Source organism: Octopus bimaculoides, chromosome 24, assembly GCF_001194135.2.
Source record: "Octopus bimaculoides isolate UCB-OBI-ISO-001 chromosome 24, ASM119413v2, whole genome shotgun sequence".
NCBI lineage: Eukaryota > Metazoa > Mollusca > Cephalopoda > Octopoda > Octopodidae > Octopus > Octopus bimaculoides.
In genome coordinates, this window is record NC_069004.1 from 920,436 (window position 1) to 921,866 (window position 1,431).

The following is a 1,431-nucleotide window of genomic DNA, read 5'->3' on the forward strand; positions in this document are numbered from 1 at the left end:
GAAGCGGTGGAGGGTCAAACACACAAACGTACACATCATGTATATATATATATTCCGAGCTTCCACACAGTTTCCGTTTACCAAATTATTCCCTCACAAGGCATTGGTCGACCCTGGAGTTAAAACAGGAAAACACTTGCCTAATGTGCCGTGCCATGAGACTATAACCAAAACCACAGATCGCAAAGCGAGCTTCTTGACCACACAGCCACACATGCGCCTAAGTTTTCTTAGTTTACTTGGTTTTTTTTTTTTTTTTTTGGTGCATTAGAATAATTTTCGACTCTATTCTCCAAGAACACCTCAAAAGTGTTCTTAACCATTTGCCTATCCTGTATATCATACGTGTTAAAAAGCTCATACTCGGGTCATATAAATTCACGAGGGCCGCTTTCCCGATTTTTGCGGAGTATATACTCCTCCCCTGGATGGAACGCCAGTCCATCGCAGAGTAACTCATTTCACCAACTGCGTGAACTGAAATAATGTGAAAAGAAGTGTTTTGCTTAAGAACACGAGTTGCCCGACCCAGAATCTTCGGATCATGAGTCCAGCACCCCTAACCACCCTAACCACACGCCTCCGTATTGTTACACAGCACATATTTCCCTGGCATCCGGGCATCGTATCTGTTACACATTCTTATTGTCTTTCTCAACCAGCGGAGTAACTTTCCACTTAGGAAGGGAAAGCTTTATGTTACTCACAACGTACGAAAGAAGGGTTAATTAAAAGAGTCTGAAGACAAGTAAGGGGCGATTAGGGCAAACACAGGCAACCCTTCGGTTCTAGTATACGGCGTCAGTTACCGTGTTTTTCGGCCTAGTATGTGTGGGCGAATGACGTCGTCTACTAATACCGAAAGATTGTCAAAACTAACGAAAATGCTTTGGACAGACAAAGGATTAAGTGTAAAAAAAAACAAACAAACAATAATAAATAAAATAAATGAGGAAATGACTTACCCGGCAGGTGAGCCATCATTACAGGTAACCGTACGGTTGGTGATGAAGTTTCGCCTCAGCGCAGGTACTTCCCTCACACCGCATTTGTGGATGGAGTTGGCAATCTCTTTCAGCATGGACAGCAGTTTGTCCTTGTCACCGAGTGCAGCCAGTTTGTCTAGATCTAACATAATGTCATTACCACCACCACCACCTCCTCGGCCACCACGACCACTCCCACCACCACCGCCGCCACTATTTTTACTCTCGTTCCCAGTGTTCGATCCTCTACCGCCGCCGCCGTTCGAACGAGTTCTCTGCTGGCCAGTGTCACCTGTAGACGTTACTATGGTAACCAGCAGACACAGTACTACCGCTGTCACCACACACAGCAGATAGGGTCCACCCGGGCCGCTACAACTAGCACCGCTACTACCACTGACTCCAGGGCCACCAGGGGCCGCACAACGGTAGCACCGTCCTATAC

At 46.4% G+C, this 1,431-nt stretch overlaps 1 protein-coding gene across 1 annotated transcript in view; it reads right to left on the bottom strand.

Moving 5' to 3' along the window:
• The window catches only part of LOC106878702 (palmitoleoyl-protein carboxylesterase notum1'), a 43,430-nt gene that overhangs the window by 35,039 nt on the left and 6,960 nt on the right, over positions 1-1,431 (bottom strand). The window contains exon 2 of the mRNA XM_014927994.2: positions 966-1,425. Coding sequence (XP_014783480.1) covers positions 966-1,425 — 460 coding nt within the window. The remainder of the gene's footprint in view (positions 1-965; positions 1,426-1,431) is intronic.